This window comes from Schistocerca cancellata, chromosome 3, assembly GCF_023864275.1.
Source record: "Schistocerca cancellata isolate TAMUIC-IGC-003103 chromosome 3, iqSchCanc2.1, whole genome shotgun sequence".
Taxonomy (NCBI): domain Eukaryota; kingdom Metazoa; phylum Arthropoda; class Insecta; order Orthoptera; family Acrididae; genus Schistocerca; species Schistocerca cancellata.
This window is the reverse complement of record NC_064628.1, coordinates 420,846,817-420,863,158: the sequence shown is the minus strand read 5'-3', so window position 1 is coordinate 420,863,158 and position 16,342 is coordinate 420,846,817. Positions and strand designations below refer to the sequence as shown.

General features: G+C 44.6%; 1 protein-coding gene across 2 annotated transcripts in view; it reads left to right on the top strand.

Moving 5' to 3' along the window:
* The window catches only part of LOC126175171 (arf-GAP with coiled-coil, ANK repeat and PH domain-containing protein 1), a 149,513-nt gene that overhangs the window by 26,744 nt on the left and 106,427 nt on the right, over positions 1 to 16,342 (top strand). For both annotated transcript variants that reach the window (XM_049921761.1, XM_049921760.1), the window contains exon 4: positions 15,031 to 15,204. In XM_049921761.1, the coding sequence (XP_049777718.1) occupies positions 15,031 to 15,204 (174 nt within the window). The remainder of the gene's footprint in view (positions 1 to 15,030; positions 15,205 to 16,342) is intronic.

Below are 16,342 nucleotides of genomic sequence, written 5' to 3'. Positions count from 1 at the left end.
TCTTCATGATCCTTGGCAGACGTACTGAGTGGACATTGGCTATCTTTCCAGCCCTGAACACTATCTGCCTAAGGGGCTCCAGAAGGCGCCTAACATTCGAGCACCAAATAACTAATAATCTACTCCCATGTGATTGATCAGACCCTGCTGAAGGAGCAGTCACCTGTCCACTCACAATATGAATGGGGAGGCCAGATCGCTAGTCTTCATATTGGCCCTCTGCCACAAGCGGCACGAACGTGTTACCACTCAACCTGCTGTGAGGTGGGATCCACTGCATCGTGTGCACTAGGAGGTGCCTCGGAAGCAGAGCCCGTGGGCGAACCGAGTGACACCTAAGGTGTCCCATGCAATGCACCAGATTCTCCGCCACTGCTACACCCTGAGGCAGCAGCCTGAAGATGGCTGACTGTAGCCAAGAACACGTTTGGCAGTTCGCGAACTGCAGCCAGCTCCTCCTGCGTTCGCACACAGCCTGCACACATCCTACCGCATTTACTCGAATCTAAGACGCACTCGAATCTAAGCCGCACCCGAAAAATGAGACTCGAAATCGAGGAAAAAAATTTTCCCGAATCTAAGCCGCACCTGAAATTTGAGACTCGAAATTCAAGGGGAGAGAAAAGTTTTAGGCCGCACCTCCAAATCAAAACAAAGTTGGTCCATTGTAATACGAGACACAATTTAGGTCGAATGAATGACGATACAGCTACAGGAGTTTGGTTCGAGTCGTAAGCTTAACAGTTAAGTTTTACCAGGTAGCCATTGCTATACGTCAGGCGCTCCGTCCGTATTTATACGGGTACCCTTCCTTTTCACGTGCTTCGTCTGGTTTGAATCGATTGCTTATTTTGCTTTGATCTGATAAGTGCCGTTTTCTTTGTTATAGGTGTTAACGTCACTCTGAGCTGAAAATGCATTACTGTACTGTATCATGCATTGTTTGTCTCATTCTTATAGTGCGTGTTTACGGCCTGTCGCCGCGCGCGGCATGGCTTGCTTTTGTGCGCGCTACCGCCGCGTACAATTAAAAAAAAAAAGGTGAGAAGAATCGTCTCACTAGCGAAACAATGGCAAGAGACTGCTATTTGTTGTTATTTACACTGCTTTCTTTGATAATGATCAACAAGAACCAAATAATAGACTGCATATGATAGAATATGTTCTGAACGAGAGTTAGGCGAAAATTTTTCTCCGTTTGAAAATCTTTGCGGCCGCTTCTCTAGTACGTCAAATTCTGCACAGGAATTAGTCATCTTAGATTTAAAAATCTAATCAGTTGCCGTGCTTAATTTCTGACTGTATCACTATTAGGCATAAGAAAAATACGAATGTAAACATGACACGATACGTATATTCTTCCGCGTTTGCTGTTGTCTCACTCTAGTTTCGTAGTTTATTAGGCAGATAGGATTTAAATGAAATAGCAGCAAACACGAAAGAATACATGGCATAACGTTTACATTCATATTATTCTTATGGTGAAGAGAATACTGCATGTGATTCACATTTCGTCAGGTTCCTATTAGCAACCACCTCTTCTCACAGGTAGTAAAAAATTCAACACGTAGAGTTGGCCATATTGACAAACATCCCAAACAGTCTTGCCAGTCGGATTTTCGTAGTACATTGAAATTCTGCTACATTCGAAGATGAACAATACGGAATTTGTATTTACTTCGTTGGATAATGTACAAAACTGCAGTGGTCGAAACTCGGGGCGGAGAAAAAAGCTCGTCTTCCACCTTTTTTTTTTTTTTTAATTTATTTACTGACGCAGAGATTTTGGCGCCAGTATTTATCTCTGTGCCTACAAAGCATCCCCTTGTAGCGCTACATATATTCGACGACAGAAGTTAGTTGTGGCGGCACCTACCAACATTTTTCAGAACTTCCGCTTGCTTTGCACTCGATTCTAAGCCGCAGGCGGTTTTTGGGACTACAAAAACCGGAAAAAAAGTGCGGCTTAGATTCGAGTAAATACGGTATTCATCCTAGCAAGACTAACTGAAGAAGTGAACAATCCTAGATATGTGACTTGTTACCCTCCTGATGTGTCACCAATGGATGCTGATGCATTAAACAGATACATAGTTGTCTGTTCAGTGAGCAGCTAAACACTAAAGACTGAATGAATTAACCTTACAAAACTTGTGATTAAGCCTCTTAGACATAGAAATATGCACGAAATTCAATAAAAATAGTACATGGAAACCACAGAAAAGGATAAACATTTAACTTGCTGCTCTGTGGATGCACTCGTATCACAGCTGAGAGGTGGAGTGTGACTGCTGATGTGTAAGATGTTACTGCACATACTAAGGAGCAGGTGCCTGTCCATTTGGGGACACAAAGAACCCAGGCAATAATCATCAAACCAGGTAGCCGTTGGCATGACTGGGTGGTGTCTGTGAGGAGAGCCCTTGTTTGTAGTAGGCAGCATCCTGTAGATGTCTGGCACAGCAAAGAGATCAGAGTTGTCAGCCCATGGCTGATCTCTCTTCAGAGAGAACTTAATTCTTCACTGCAGATCATTATAACCCCATAGAACTTCCCCTCCTTGGTTACGCTGTGGGAGGAAGGCAAAATCCAGTGAAATATATAAACGTGCTTCACTCCATTCCTGGTCTTCAGAACTTACACAGCGGCCATGCTATCCACTAGTTCATGTTCCTTGTCAATAATATTGAAAATGTATTCGGAAAAATCTCTTCGCTTAGAAACAATATTATTGAAAGGATAGGTTGCTACTCACCCTATAACGGAGATGATGTGCCGCAGACTAGACTACTAGCTTTTGTGGTGTGTTCTGCAACTCAACACCTCCACTATGAGTAGCAATCTATCCTTCTCATAATGTTGTCATTATTCCAGCTTTGATTTTCTATTTTTTTTTATCTTCCCTTAGTTAATTACAAAGTGGTTCAGATTTAATTAAAACAGTGAATCCTACCCAGTCCTGAGTGTTACTGTCTTGTAGGGGGGGAAGGGGGGGAGGAATGTACCTGTTACTGTAACACCCCATAAGAAGGTAAGGGGTTTAAGTTTTCACAGAGTATTAATAGAGTATTAATGCTGTAGACAGATGAACTACAGAAACTTGATATGTTGTGTACATGAAGCCCACCAGAAACAAAGTTGAGTACAGAGCATTCATCCTAGCTTTTGAGGGGGATTCACTTCCTGAGAAATTCAAAATTGTGGTCCATCACTGTGATGTGAAACAGTATTTCCCAACACCGATGTGCTTTAAATGCCAACACGTTGGTCATATGTCTTCCAGTTTACAAACACTCCATTTGTAGAGAAACTGGTCTGCCACTTCATGAAAATCCCTCCATGTGAGCTACATCTTTTTGTATCAGTTATAGAGATAAGCACCCTCCACAGTCCCCAAAGTGTGCTACCCTAATTTAGGAATGCAAAATCAGTAGTTAAGGCCTCCAATCATCTCTTATAGTTTGAAGCTCGAAAAAAGTGCAGTAGCTTATACCCTGTCCTATACCACTGTTGTGGCCAGGTCGTTGTCATTACCACAAGAATTTACTCCCTCCATTTCCACAATCTCGACCTTGAAATAGGACTTTGTTGATGCAAGTAAATCAGCCATTGTAAAGATGGGCTTTCCTATCTTGTGGCTCCTACATGTCTTGAGGGTCCTTGACTCCCTCTACTCAGCTGGAGAAGCAACATGCTCCTCTAGCATCTAACATTGACAGCGAAGTAAAAATACACATGTTACATAACCAAAGGACAAACATACTGACTAAATGTTTTAGGAATGAAGGAAGGAGTAGTTTTTTATGTGACTTTCATTGCAATGTAGAAAAACCAGAAATCTCTGGAGAAAGCTGCTCCCGTGACCCCAGAGGCACCAGATGCCTCCCACACCACTGACCTCAGAACCTGTGTTCGTCAATGTTGTTTCAGCCTGACCCATGACAATGATCCTTTGGCATGACCTGTTTTTCTAGTCCCTTCACTTCTAACCAGGACACCCTTAATATGATGATTCGGTGAATATTACTTTTAGCTGCCAGAGCTACAGCTAATTTCCTCCTGTTCTGCAACCTATGTGTCTCTACAAGAAACGCTTTCACTGATGGCCATTGTCCAACTCTTTGAGGTTACTGTCCACTCTGTCAGAATCGCCCAGCTCTGAGAGAGCTGCTAAGGAGGTTTGTACATTGGTTCACACAGATGTCAATGAGTGCATTCCCCTCCTCACTGCATGCTGTGTGTGTGTGTGTGTGTGTGTGTGTGTGTGTGTGTGTGTGTGTGTGTGTTTTGCCATTTGTAACATTTATTTATGTTATCCAACAACTCAGCCTCTCTCCTCGTAGCTTGGCGATTTCAGTGTGCACCGTCTATGTAACACCCACTTTAGTTGCAGCCATGGTATCTTTATTCTATCAACCTTACGATCCATTCTCTCAACATTGTTGCCTTGTTGCAGCGGTTACTACACAACAATCTTTGAGACACTGGCCACTTTCAGGTGCTCTGTCACTTCCCTGTGCCCAGTGCTTACAGGAAGACATCAAACATGCCAGTTACATATGTCTTCCTGGAACAGCACACGACTTTCATAAATTCAGTTTGTTTGCTAATATCTTTTGGGTGCAGTGGTCGCCTATAACATTATCTTGTACAGCTGGTCCTGCTATTCAGTCCTAGCTAATAATCTTCTTCACTGTGCTCAGAGCCTCTTCACTGTAGATTTCATGAATTAGCTGTAAAAAGAGCTCATTTCTCTCCTCAAACAATGTGAAACATTCATAACCAGAGTTCCATCATTACAACCATATATGAGGTATGTTTTTTAAGTAAGTACCATTTTGAAATTTAAAAAAACGACGTGCTCAATAATTTTATTTTTACATGAAAGCCTATATCTTAATCTACTTACCTACATAATTTCCGTCAATATTGAGGCACTTGTCATAATCTTGTACCAGTTTTTGAATACGCTCCTCATAGAAGTCTGCCGCCTGACTTGTTAACCACTGCATCACCACTGTTTTGACTTCGTCATCGTCTTGAAGACGCTGACCGCCCAGGTGTTTCTTCAAGTGCAGGAACAGATGGTAGTCACTGGGCGCAAGATCGGGGCTGTACGGAGGATGATCGAGAGTTTCTCATCAAAAAGATGTGATGAAATCTTTGGTCTGATTCACCACATGCAGACAGGCATTGTCTTGCAGCAAAACAATGCCCTTGCTCAACTTCCATGGACTGTTGCTTTGATTCTGGTATGATGTAGGCCACCCATGTTTCATCGCCCGTAACAATTTGGCTTAAGAAATCATCACCGTCGTCGTGGTACTGCTCAAGGAAAGTCAATGCACTGTCTAAACGTTTGGTTTTGTGCACATCCGTCAACATTTTCGGTACCCAACGTGCTCTCAATTTTTGGTAATTCAAGTGCTCAGTCACAGTGCCATACAAAACACTATGAGAAACATTAGGAAAGTCATCCCACAAGCAGCCCCCCTGCGGGTCTGGGGTAAGAATAGGCCCGAGGTATTCCTGCCTGTCGTAAGAGGCGACTAAATGGAGTTCCAACCATTTCGGCCTTCAATGTAATGCTCACCATTGGGGTTTGACCTCCATTTTTCAAAATTCTACAGAAGTACAAGCCTTTTGGGTTAGGACACCTTACGTGGTGTCACCGGTCCTCAGTGCACTAAGACCTTGGCACTCATCATCGTAACGGTGCCGTAACTGCACCCACTGTTCATCAATTTGGGCCTAAACACCTGTTGGGTTGCACAAGTTACGCCCATAGTGCATCCCCATCTGCACCTACAATCATGAAGGACTTTCCAAGGCACCCAAAATCCGGCATGGTAGCCAGCCCGTTGTGGTGGGGTCATCATGTACCCTCTAGGTTGTAGCCCCCTGACAACACAGGGATCGTACTGCCGATACCGGAGCTGCACCCTCCCCGCGTCAGCCAAGGAGTAGATGTCCATCTACCTGGGGCATCAGGACTCCCGGCAACGGTGGTCCTGCTAGGTCGCCCTTGCTGAGGCTGGGTGGTGCCTGTGGGGAGAGCCCCTGGTCGGAGTGGGTGGTATCGGGGCAGACGTTTCGCAGATGAAACGTCAACATGCATCAAGTCGCTCTGTGGCCGCGTCTTCCAAGAGGAAAGGTTCTGTCTCTGTCTCTAGTTCTGGTACTTCTGCCTTTTCCCCTTTGGCCAATCCCTGGGAGGAAGGACAGGCCCACCGGCTTGGGGCGAAATACTTCCCCCGCTATTTAATCTGTTCTCGGACCAATGGGGGGATGTTCGCCACCTCCAAGCCCATGTTCTTTGTACAGCATATAGAGGATATCTTCGGAAAAATCGAGACTCTTAGCAAAATGCGTTTGGGGTCCATTCTCATCAGGACCACCTCCGCTACACAGTTGGCGGCGCTCCAGGCATGTGACCGACTAGGGGACATCCCAGTGTCCATTGTCCCACATCTGGTGCTCAATAGGACGCAGGGGATTATTTTCCATCGGGACCTCCTGCTGCAGTCTGATGAGGAGCTCAGGGCCAACCTGGAGCGCCGAGGCGTGCATTTCGTCCGGCGAGTCCAGCGCGGCCCCAAAGACCATCATGTCGACACTGGGGCCTTTATCCTCGCCTTCGAAGGGAATGTTCTCCCGGAGAAGGTAAAGGTCATGTGCTGCCGGTGCAACGTGCGACCTTACGTCCCGCCTCCTATGCGATGCTTTCAATGTTTGCACTTCGGGCACATGTCGTCACGGTGTGAAGCTGAGCCCCTTTGTGACAATTGTGGACGTACTCTTCGTGAGGGACATACATGCACCCCACCACCTCGGTGTGTCAATTGTCCTGGCCTCCACCCGCCTAGATCTTTCGAATGCCCCGCATATCAGAAGGAGAAGAAGATACAAGAATTGAAAACCTTGGACTGTCTGTCGTATTCTGAGGCCAGGAAGAAATATGACTGCCTCCATCCCGTGATGTTGACAACGTCATTTGCTTCGGTCGTATCCACTCCTTCTGCAGTATTCTCACCCCTATCCTGTCCCCCTCCACCTCCTCAGCCCATCCGAGGTCTATGCCTCCGCCTCCCAAATCCCTCCCTACCAAATCCTCCTCCCTCGTGGCCCCTGCCCTCTCTGCCCCAGGGGCCACCCTTCCTCCTCCTCCTCCGCCTGAGAAGCGATCCTCTTCTCAGGATTCCATCGGGGAAACGTTACGGACCCCGGCTTCTGAGGTCCGGCATTCCAAAAAGGACCCCAAGCGTGAGGACTTTCTTCGGGTCCAGCCCCCACAGCCCACCATCCCTGTGACTCATCGGTCTTCCAAGAAGGCCTCAAAGAAGAAGTCTTTATCCCCCTCTCCACCCCGGCGTGTTTCATCTGATGCTCCATCTGACAGTCGCTTCTCCCGGCCGTCCTCAGTTTCGCCGGGACGCTCTGCTACCAGGCGCTCAGCTGGCCTGTCGTTGGTGGATGATGCTGCCCCTCCTGCGCAACCCAGGAATGTAGCCGCAGCTGGCGATGACTCAATGGAACAGGATCCACCTCCCGACAGTTGTAGCAATGTTCCCTCGAAACCTGGCTCTTCGCGGCTGTCAAGGTGACCAGCTCTTCACCCGTTTCGTTCCCCCTTTCTCTGATTTGAGATGGCTCTGTTACATTGGAACATAAGGGGTATTCAATCTAATCGGGAGGAATTACAAATGCTCCTCCGCCTGCACTGTCCACTCTTTACGCACCTTTTGCCGCCATCCTACGCTGGCGTATTGTATTGATTACAAACTACTCAGAGCGCAATGTCGTCGAGTCATCAAAGACAGCAAAAAAAGCTTGTTGGGCCTCTTTCACAAGCTCCTTTAACAGTTTTACTCCCTCTTCTGTCGTATGGGGTGGCCTGCGCCGGCTGTCGGGCATTAAGGCCCACTCATCGATACCTGGCCTGACTTCAGGTAATGAGGTACTTTTGGACCCTGTGGATGTATCCAGCGCCTTTGGCCGCTTTTTCACCGAGGTTTCAAGCTCTGCCCATTACCACCCTCCCTTCCTTCCCAGAAAAAGGCAGGAGAGGCTCGGCGACCTTCCTTCCACTCGCTGAATCTGGAAGATTATAATGCCCCCTTTACCATGCGGGAACTCGAACGTGCACTTGCACTGTCCCAGTCCTCTGCTCCGGGGCCAGATGCCATTCACGTTCAGATGCTGACACACCTTTCTCTGGCAGGCAAATGCTTTCTTCTTCGTACCTATAATCGCGTCTGGACCGGAGGTCAGGTCCCCATGCGTTGGTGTGAGGCCGTCGTTGTTCCCATACCCAAACCCAGGAAGGATAGACACCTTCCTTCTAGTTACTGCCCCGTTTCTCTTACAAGCTGTGTCTGTAAGGTGATGGAGCGCATGGTTAACGCTCGATTGGTTTGGATTCTTGAATCTCGATGGCTACTTACCAATGTTCAATGCGGCTTTCGTCGACGCCGCTCCGCTGTTGACCACCTTGTGACCTTGTCGACGTTCATCATGAACAACTTTTTGCGAAAGCACCAAACGGTAGCTGTGTTCTTCGATTTGGAGAAGGCTTACGATACCTGTTGGAGAGGAGGTATCCTCCGCACTATGCACAGGTGGGACCTATGTGGTCGCCTGCCCCTTTTTATTGATTCATTTTTAACAGATCGAATGTTTAGGGTATGTGTGGGTTCCGTATTGTCCAATATCTTCCTCCAGGAGAACGGAGTGCCTCAGGGCTCCGTTTTCAGCATAGCCCTTTTTGCCCTAGCGATCAATCCAATTATGGATTGCATTCCGCCTAACGTCTTAGGCTCTCTTTTTGTTGCTGACTTCGCGATCTACTGCAGTGCCCAGAGAACATGCCTCCTGGAGCGCTGCCTTCAGCGTTGTCTTGACAGCCTATACTCATGGAGTGTGGCTAATGGCTTCTGGTTCTCTGAAGAGAAGATGGTTTGCATCAACTTTTGGCGATATAAAGCATTCCTTCCACCATCCTTACATCTGTCCCGTTGTTCTCCCATTCATGGAGACAACGAAGTTTTTAGGGCTCACACTGGACAGGAAACTTAGTTGGTCTCCGCATGTCTCTTATTTGGCTGCCCATTGTACACGTTCCCTTAATGTCCTCCGTGTTCTTAGTGGTTCATCTTGGGGAGCGGATCGCACTGTCCTGCTTCGCTTATATTGGTCCATAGTCCGATCACAGCTGGATTATGGGAGCCTCGTCTGCTTGGCCATCCCTCTTACGCCGTCTCAACTCCATCCATCATCGGGGGTTACGTCTTGTGACCAGAGCATTCTACACTAGTCCCATCGAGAGTGTTTATGCTGAAGCTGCTGAATTACCATTTACCTACCAGCGCGACATACGGTATGCCTGCCGGCAGTTGTCATTGCCCGACCACCCCTCTTATCAGTCCTTCTTTGCCGATTTTCTCGACCGTCAGTATGGGTTGTATGTGTCTGCCCTGCTGCCCCCTGGAGTCCGCTTTCGTCGCCTGCTTCGACCATTGGATTTTGCCCTCCCTACCACCTTCAGAGAGGGTGAGAGCCCGACACCACCTTGGCTCCAGGCTCCGGTTCACATTCGTCTTGACCTCAGCTCTCTCTCGAAGGAGGGTACTCCAGATGCAGTTTATTGCTCACGGTTTGTCGAACTTCGTGCGCGACTTGCCAGTAACACCTTTATTTACACTGGTGGCTCCAAAACTGACAATGGTGTCGGCTGTGCCTTTGTCGTCGGGGACGTCACCTTTAAATACCAGCTCCTCGACCAATGTCCCAGCTTTACAGCCGAGCTTTTTGCCCTCAATCAGGCCGTTCAGTATGTCCGCCACCACCGCCATTCTCCATATGTACTATGCTCTGATTCACTCAGTGCTCTTCATTGTTACAAAAGATTCTCTATCAACTCTGGAGCATACCAAGAACTGGGCAGACTGTGTATCTCCATGTCTTCTTGCTCGATTCTCATACCATGGTGAGAAATACCATGCCATGTTAAGTCTCTGCATTGAGATCTTGTTTCCTATATGCTCACACAGCTGTGTTGGCATGGCCACCAGTATGAGTAAGTTTCATCTGTTTCATTCAGGACAGTCTGCCCGTGTGACTCATTCTGACTGGAGGCTTGCCCCATGGATGCTACATCCCCTCCCCCAAATGGCAAAGGCTACCTGGCATAATAGCCACTGCCCAGAGACTCAGATTGGACAGGTAACTACACCTCTGCATACGCAGGGCATTAACAGTCTGATCCCTGCATTGTCAGGGGGCTACAACTGAGGGTACATGATGATCCCCCCCCCCCCCCCTCCTCATTAAAGATTGCCTACTGCACTGTATTTCAGGTGCAAATGCTAAGTCAACTCCTAACAATAGGTGCTTGGCATTACAGCAAATTGTGGACAGGTAAAGGTAATGTGCTACACAACACATCCTTCCCATATGGCCTACACTACTATGAAATTTAGAAAAGTGGAGGGGGAAACTCAAAGGCAGACCATTAAGCGTGGAACCTTGGACTCATGAGGAGCTGAGCGAACGATTGGTGAGATAAAAACTTACAAATAAAAATTAGTAAGGAGCTTCAAAAGCCCAATCATGAAGGATAAGTAATATGTGATAGCAGCAAAAAGTGTCGTATGCTTTATTTAAGTCAAAAAAGACTGCTACAGAAGTCTTATGTAAGTCAAAACATATTGCTAGGAGATGTTGGATTGTTGTTTCCAACCTGACCTGATAATCAGTTGTGGATCATGCTTCCCAGAAACTACACAGATCTAGTGACAAAAGACCAATGGTTTGAGAACTCAGAATAACCCTTGTTCTACCATCCTTTCAAGTAGTTTGCAGAGCATGTTGGTAAGGCTAACTGGTCAGTAACTATCAATAGATGTTGAATTTTTGTCTGGTTTAAGGACTGGTATAATGTGATGATACTCTAATTCCATTGCAAAGTGTAAACGCCTACTAACCAAATTCGTTCCTTATTAGGTGGTCTGTGAATCACATTCATATGTCAGATCATCTGATGAGGAATAGACTCAAGTGTGGGGCCATACCTATTATGAGTTAAGAGTCTGAAGCAATTCCCTGTCAGTTAAAGGTTCATCATACAATTCACAGTTATAAAGGTGGAGGGCTACAGGATAGAGGGATGTCTTCAACTTGTCTTTCATGCATTTGAGGCATAGCCAGATAAAAAAGGATGCTGACACTGTCACAAAGTAGTTCACGAAGCATGGAGTAAGAACTGGTGCAATGGTAGAAGTTCCACCTTGAAAGAGGAGCCCAGGTACAGTAGTTGATCTTTGGTGCTCCAAAGGACTATGGTGCTTGGTTCGCACCTGAGATTAAGACATACATGTTCCCAATGAGGAAAGACAGCACTTCTAACATTACTTCTTATTGTGTTTGAGTAGAAAGCAAGCACTTGCATGGAGCCACTTAAAAGTGATGAGGGTAGTCTGTCAAGAATGTAATTTGAGACAATGTATGGTTCTTCAATGGTCATGAATAGCTGTTGTCATGTCTTTGGTTTACTATGGTACTGATCACTGATACAGGGGGACCACAGAAAGGGAGACAACAGTTCAAGCAGCCTGAGTTACCTTCCACAACTTCATAGGTGTAATCTGATGGAGCTGTGGCGAAGGTGACCTCACAGGTATACAACTGGCAACTGGACCTTTGTAGAGCTCAATATGGCAGTTGGACCATAAAGTTGTACTGTAACATGACAATTTGTTAGGAAATGGTGCATGGTACACTCTAAGGCTCTCTGAGAAATGGAAGATATTCACACGTTTATAGAGAGGAAAATCTATTATTTTTAGTTAATTGGGCTGGAGTAGAGCAAAACACTGTCACTAGGCTTCTGTATATGAGGAGAAAAGAATATGTGCAGGAGTTGCACCTCCTGTGGGCATGACTGACGAACAGATGTCATCACTTGCTGTGGTGGATGTGTTATTCTGTGCAGCTGCTGATGGAAGTCGTTACGGTGGCCCACCAGAGAATAACCAAGGAGGCTCTGTTAACAATGAAGTTTGTGTAAAATGTAACATAATTCATTAACTTTATGGTGTATCGACTAAAGAGAGGGAGCAGGCTGGTGCTCATTGTAAAATAATGAATATACCTGAGGGGTGTGCAAAAGGGCAGTGCATGAGGGCATAACTTGTGAGGAACATGCTTAAACTGCACAGAATACAACCCCCTCTCCCCCCCCTCCCCTCCCAGTTTGCCAACATACCCAGTTTTCAAGAGGGAGGAGAAAATCCAAGACTATAAAACTCTTGATCACGATTTGTATCAAGATGGTAAGAAAAATTTTAAAGGACTCCACCCAATTGATGTAACTTCAAACGTAGCATATGTGGTGACAAAATCCATACCTAGTACCACCGCGACAACAAGATCTCAGACACCAACTCCTGGCCCTAGCATACATTAAGACCCTATATTTCATTTGAGGAAGAGGACATCAGCTCCCCTGATTCCCAAAGACACAACTGTCATCACCAGGCAAGAGGAGAGGACACCTGCCAGGGTTCCTCTCTCCCACAATGAAAGAGACTAGCAGTATAGCACCAACCAGTGGCTGAAAGAGCCAGTGATAGAAAAGATCGGTCATCTGCCATTCCAGAAGTCAAGACTGGAAAATCCTCATTGAAAATAAAGGGAAAAAAATCAACAGTGAAATCAAATTCTGTTACACCAGTCGAGCTGGCCCCCATCTCTCTTCGCTCAAGTCGAACCTATTAATACCAATGTAGAACCACAAACTCAGGTGAAGCACACATGAATAGCACAGTAATTTGTACTCCTATTTCCCATTTGTTACACACCCAGATCCTAGTTTAATGTCTCGGAAACACATCTCCCTAATGTTAAAAATTACAAATTCTATTGTAAAAATTTGTGTTTATACTGAGAGGGGATCTGGAGGAGTGTGCACACTCATACATTCAAATACCTTCAGTGAGCTAGTGCATATAAACACTGCATTACAAGCTTTGGCAATCAATGTCCACCTTTCAGCTAGGGTAATAGATATTACATACTACCCCTAGACAGATACACACTGTCGCAAGCCAGTGGAGCTTGTGGAACAGCTGTTGGTACCCTTCCTCATATAGGAGGACTGCAGTGCCCATACCAGGCAAAGCGGTGCGGTGGTTAGCATACTGGACTCCCATTCAGAAGAGGACAATGGTTCAAATGCACGTCTGGCCATACTGATTTTGGTTTTCTGTGATTTCCTTAAATTGCTCCAGATAAATGACAGGTTGGGCCATTTGAATGGGCTTGACTGACTTGCTTCTATGATGCCCTCAATCCTCTGTGGGACATTAACAACATGTCTAGCAGGGGCCAAGTAATGGAGTAGTTAATCTCAGAACTGAAAGTAAACTAACGTAACAATGGAGCTGCAGCTCATTTCAGCATGTCCCACTCAATATACTCAGCCATAGATACTGCAGTCTGCAGCCCAAGCATTTTACTCTTGGTCCAGTGAAATTTCCATGGCAACCTCTGCAACAGCAACCAGTTTCCTATCACTCTCTCTCTCTCTTTCTCAGACTATCAACCAATTGAATATGCACTATGTTGGTTGCTTTGGAAAGCCAACTCAGGCAAGCTTTCACCTCCAAAGCAACTCTTGAAGCCAGTGGAGAGAAAGATATCAAAGGAGTAGCACAAGATACTACTGGTATGATGGTACACACAGTAGAAGCAGTGATAACCTATTTCCCAGGCCCACCCAACTGGAAACTTATGCCATGATGGCCAGAAAAAAAGCTGAAACCATCAAAGAGCATACAAGGGCATTTCAATGACACAAACACCATCCTTTTATTGAACATTTAATAACATTCAAAAGATTTCAAGCAAAGGCATGGTTTTAATAAAAGGAAGCAGAAGTGTTGAGAACAATGTATGTCATCTATGAGAGCCCACACCCCTTCATTTTGAGTATGAACTAGATTCCACTGCATTTGCAGCCACCAACCATCTACAGTAATCTCCTTTAGTGGCAACATCTGCCTTGATCCCTGTAGTTGTTAGATGTTTCATGTGACTCATCACAGTGTCTGCAAGCAATAACTACCATCCTAAATTCCTGACACACAAACACTTGATGGAGTGAAACTACTTACCCTTCAATGCACAAGACCCCAAATAGTACTGTGTTCCATTTAATGAATGGGAGCTGTGCAGCAAACAGTATGTAGTGACACCTCTATTAAAGGGACACACTTGGAAGCATCTTAAAAGGGAATGTCGTGCACAAAACTCGTTATATATGTGATGCCTTTTTTTTTATTGTTAGAAGACTTTATGATTTCTAGGACACCTCCATCAGTGTAACTTCCAGGCACATCTACTCATCTTTGCATGGCTTTTCCTGTCACATGTAACAGTTTTACAAGGTTTTGTCAGACCAATTTGAACAGAAGTAAATTTTTAAAATGAAATCATATTTCCCATTGGAGTTCACTTTAGGAGATCTCTTCAGTGCTCTGTGAAAAATACAGAGGTGCACCTTGGCTCAGAATCGAATCAACATTTAAACAGTGGATCTCCACACAACAGGGGGTTCAAAGGCTGCAAAAGGTAACAGCATACCACCTTGAATAGGACCATGCCTGATAATGCTCTTTGATGTTCAAACCAACCTTTGGTTTTATGACAGCTTTACTTTTTTTAACTCATTAATATATTACATAGTCAGAAGCTTTGATGATGGCTTTACCTTTTTTCAAATCGTTGATATATTACGTGATCAGGAATGTTCTCATCGCACTTAACCTGGAGCATACATACATACAGTTAGGTCTTCTAAAAGAATTAGCATTATGTATTTGTTGCCCATTGATTATTAGATCAGATTGTCGTATCTGTCTGTATTCAGAAAGAATTATTCAGCAGCTCAGTAGGCATCTGTTTTATTATATGAAGGTGTGTATGATAAGGAATGTTGATAACTGTTTCATATTTCACCTTTTTTTGTTTCAGTGCTTTTGCTAACAGCTTATGGGATTTGAGTACATATTTTAGAGAGGACGTTGATGTTATGACTTGTTTGAATAAACTTATTCATGCACTACAAGAGATGAATAAGTTTCATAGTATCTTACTTGACCAGGCATCCCGTACAATACTGAAGAATCTTACGTCATTTATCAAGGGGTATGTAATTTTTATAATTGCATAATTTCAAGTTTATGGTGTAATTTTCATTTTAAGATTCATTTCCTTTTATATTTCTCTCACTGTTGATAACTTTCCATGTAATCAGGTTATTAAACATGAGTTAGGTATTTCATGAGCATTTTATTGTGACAATTTTACAGCATTAATGTTTTTGATGGTCAGTGAGGTACCTCACTGGTTTATGTTTTTACAGGAGTCTAATTTTCGTAGAATTTGCTGTTCACTTCATCATTGTTTCCCTCCTCTTACTCCTACTCCCTTTATTCTTTGTTCTTGGATTACATCCAAACATGAGTTTAGTGTCAAAAATTTAGTGCAGTTGTATTATTATAATTGAAGATGTAAATGAGCATATTTGTATTTATTCTGTTGCCTCATTCACTTCATTGTATTCTGGTCTTCCACAGTTATACTTTTCTTATCTGCATAAAGAGAAACATGAGACGATTTGTTACGTTCAACATCATGCCACTGGTGTACACTAAGTAATAAATAGCTCAACAGAAAAGTCAGTTAAATATTGAAAGAACGGTATTCATTCTAGTGCTCATTAAGCACTTCTATTCAGTTAGTTCCATATATTTTGATTATTTTGAAGTGTTCACTCTAGTCATGTTCCTTGTGATCTGCTGCAGCAGTATATTGGTGATTCATTTGCCTAGACTAAAAAACTAAAGTGAATTATTAGATGTATTTAATGGGTAATGTATGACCACATTGGGTGTCAGTTATTTAGTTGATACTTTGTTAGCCCCACACAGGGAAAAATTGTGTGTTGACACACCTATCATCAGCCATTTTTAATGATGGCTTGGATTCAGGCTGCCAAAAGGTAAACCGTCAACTATCAGATTTGTACAGTGAGATTTTTCCCACCGTGTACAAACTCTAGGGATCGATCAATGAGAGAACACAGAACAGAAAAGGTCTAATGAACTTGCATCTGGAAATGCAAGGTTTCCGTGCTAGAGACAATTTATTTAATCATACATTATTACAAAGACTGTGGTCTATTACGTGCCACAGTTACAGTATGTGTTGAAAGTGATTTCCATGTGCCTCAACATGTGTGTACACACTGTAGCATCTACTGTCTCAAGTTCACATCAGCCAG